Source organism: Melospiza melodia, chromosome 2 (assembly GCF_035770615.1).
Source record: "Melospiza melodia melodia isolate bMelMel2 chromosome 2, bMelMel2.pri, whole genome shotgun sequence".
Classification (NCBI taxonomy): domain Eukaryota; kingdom Metazoa; phylum Chordata; class Aves; order Passeriformes; family Passerellidae; genus Melospiza; species Melospiza melodia.
The window spans coordinates 8,164,146-8,167,622 of NC_086195.1; the positions used below are offsets into that span (position 1 = coordinate 8,164,146).

Genomic DNA, 3,477 nt, shown 5'->3' on the forward strand with positions numbered 1-3,477 from the left:
GCTTGGTTTTCCCTGTACTCAGCTTTCCTCTGGAAATCTCTGGCACTAATTAGAAAACAGAAGATCTTTTTGGACAGAAGAGTATCTCTATATAGTCTCTTATATTTTCAAGTGCTGCTGCTTAACACAAACATAAGCACAGTCAGGTTCTAAGTGAAAGTACTCATGTTGCAATAAATAGCTTGCCATTTGCTCTAGGCCTGAAAGGACACTTATGTGCACCCATTTGAGTAGCCTACAAAAAAATATCACCAGAGTTGTTCAAGGATCTCAAAAAAACCCAAAACTTAGGTTTGAGCAGTTAATTTATTTTTGTGGGTAAAATATCAAATTATTTTATTAATCTGCTTTGATACATAAAACAATTTTTTCTGGTCATATTAGCAGCTTTCATTGAAGATTTCAAAGATAAAACACTTAAGATACCGTATAAAAGAAAATTACCAGTATGGCATAGTATGACACACTACGTGGTACATATTAGTGGTGAAAATACAAAATATTTCATAGGCCCTGGTTGCATTTGTCATCACTGTGCTCTGCCCCTGCAGCCATGCCCTGAAACAATCTACAAATAAAAAATGTATTCCTTGAAATAATATATTCACTGAAAAAATAAACACACTGAGATTATGGGAATAAGTAAGTTAAGTTTAAGTAGCTTTGCCTCAGAGAAGAATGTTTGGACAAACATGGGTCCATCTGATTCTCCTGCACCAGTACCAGGATAACAGGGAGGAGAAATCATCAAACTCCTGTTTGTGGTCACAGCCAAAATACTGTGCCCACCCCAGATCTGCCTGGGGCAGGTGCCCCCCCTGGGCCCTTTCCTTGTTTTCATGAAACCTGTCCATGTTCCCTGGACATTTTCATGAGGCCTGTACATGTTCCCTGGATGTTGCCATCAGGCCTGTACATGTCTCCTGGATGTTTTATGAGGCCTGTCCATGTTCCCTGGATGTTTCCATGAGGTCTGTACCTGTTCCCTGGATGTTTCCATGAGGCCTAGTGCTGCATCCCAGGATGTTGCCCAGGACTGCCCTGCTCCCTCCTGCACCCACTGGCGGAAATCAGGAATTGTTTCCCATTGTTGCAGCATCTGCCATGAGTGTGGGCGTCTGTCAGAACACGAAGAGGGCCCCAGTTCTGCAGCCTCATCTTTCTCTCATGAAGCTGAGTCACCATGGAGCCTCTTACTCTCTGAAGCTGGCCCGATGGAACAAACACCCCACAGACAGACCCCTCATCCCTCCTTTCCCAGCAGAACCTCACACATCTCTAGGCAAAATTCAGCCTTAGTGCTGCTCATCTCCCTGTGAGTAGCCATTTGCTACAGGGCAGGTTTGTCACCCAGAGTGGGACCCAGATCTCACCAGCTCCCGGGGGAATCTGGAGCCAGATCCAACAAACCCAGCCTGGAAGAGTTTGGAGCCCTTCACATATCAGAGGCCCACTCTGATGACTAAGTAGGTGTAGGGTCTTACACTCAAGCAGAGCCCCTGCTCCATCCAGCCCTTGGACTATTTGCACAGCAGAACAATCACTGCCAGAAGTGCTGGGAGGTACAAGGAACAGGAGCCAGCCTCAGTTCTGTCCTCCCCCACGCCAGAAGAAACCCCTTCCGTCTGTCCGTCCAGCTGTGTGCTGTTACTGTACACTTCAGTGGCGTTTGCCACCTCTTCGGGAAGGCCCATCTGGAGCAGGAGTTTGGAGATAAGGCTGTTGAACTTGCTCTCTGTGGTGGACCAAGGCTCCTCGCTGGGGGTCGGCCGCTCGGACGTGACGTTCAGCTCCTCCGGGTCCAGGCAGAAACCTTCGGGAGACCTCTCAAAGAGCACGTCCGTCAGATCAACGCCTGCCACTGAGGAGGGGGAGGCACACGGGATGTCCCTGACCAGCCTGTAGTTCTCCATCCACTCCTTGAGCCACTCGAGGCGACAGTCGCACTCCCAGGGGTTGCGGAAGAGGTACAGGCGGCCCAGGAAGTACACGGGCTCGAACACGGAGAAGGGCAGCGTCGTCAGGTTGTTGCTGTTCAAGTGCAGAGCCACCAGGCTGGTGAGGTTCTCAAAAGCCCCTTCCTCGATGTAGCTGATCCTGTTGCGGTCCAGGTAGAGGAACTCCAGCTCCCCCAAGTCTCGGAACCAGGTGTTGGAAATGTTCCTGAGAAAATTCCCTCCCAGGTTGAGCATCTTTAGACGCCTCAGGCCATCAAAGGAGTTTTCTGGAAGCTCACTGATCAAGTTGTCATTCAGGTACAGGTACTCCATCCTCTGACAGCCCTGAAAAGCTCGCTCGTGGATGACATTTATCTTGTTGTCCTGCAGATTCAGGTATTTCAGCTTGGTCAGGCCCTGCAGGGAGTTGTAGGCCACTGCCTCGATCCTGTTCCTCTCCAGGTACACATGGGTCAAGTTCTCCATGCCCCTGATGGCGCCTGGGATCCTTCGGAAGTTGTTCTGGAAGCAGAACAGCTCCTGCAGAGCGGGCAGCTCGATGAAGATCCTGTCGGGGATGTTGAAGAGGTTGCAGTCGGCCAGGTCCAGCCTGACGAGGCGGCGCAGCGCGGTGAAGGTGCGGGTGTGCAGGTAGCGGATGTACTCGTTGTGGGCCATCCTCAGCTCCGTCAGGCTGGGCAGCCCCTTGAAGGCGCCCGGCGTGATGAAGGAGATGTTGTTGTGGTTCAGCGACAGGGACTTGAGGGAAGGCAGCGTCCCGAAGGCCCTCTCGGACAGGAACTTGATGCTGTTTTTATCCAGGTTGATGGAGGAGGCCTCGCAGGGGAACTCACTGGGGATCTGGCCCAGCCCGGCGCGGTCGCAGCGCACGGAGCAGCTCCGCTCTGGGGTGCACACGCAGCTGGGAGGGCAGGAGCGCACGCAGGCCCACGCCCCCTGCGCCTGGGGGACCCAAAGGATCACTGCCATCCCCACAGAGAGAAGAATGCATCGTTAGCAAATCAATTACAGCAGCAAAAAGAAATTACACCGTCTATTCCTCCCCTCTAGCCAAGCTAATTGCCACCTGTACACAGGTGCTGACTGAGGAGCTCTTGTGTGAAATTCCTAAAAATCTTCTGGGCTTTCTAAACCTGCTGAGAATATATGTCACCTAGAATATAATCTTTGATTAATTCCTCTCCCCAAGAGGGGGCTCACCTAGAATTCAGTATTTCTCTTCTGCCTGATGGGGACATGGTTTGGCCAGGGAGCAGGCAGAAATGCATTGAAGGCCAGGAGCTGTGCGTGGGTTACAGAATTCCTGGGTGTGGAAAAGGGGAGGGCAGTGTATGCTGAGTCTGGCAATGGGCAGGGGAGATCAATTAATTGCCTGAAGTGTGTCAAATCCTTCCTTCCTTCCTTCCTTCCTTCCTTCCTTCCTTCCTTCCTTCCTTCCTTCCTTCCTTCCTTCCTTCCTTCCTTCCTTCCTTCCTTCCTTCCTTCCTTCCTTCCTTCCTTCCTTCCTTCCTTCCTTCCT

At 51.1% G+C, this 3,477-nt stretch overlaps 1 protein-coding gene across 1 annotated transcript; it reads right to left on the bottom strand.

The window, feature by feature from the left end:
* Positions 1–204: 204 nt before the first annotated feature.
* On the bottom strand, positions 205–2,939 carry NYX (nyctalopin; the record flags this gene model as incomplete). The annotated part of the gene is made up of 1 exon (XM_063150380.1): positions 205–2,939. A coding segment is annotated over one exon (1,419 nt), but the record flags the coding sequence as incomplete, so codon positions are not given.
* Positions 2,940–3,477: the final 538 nt, after the last annotated feature.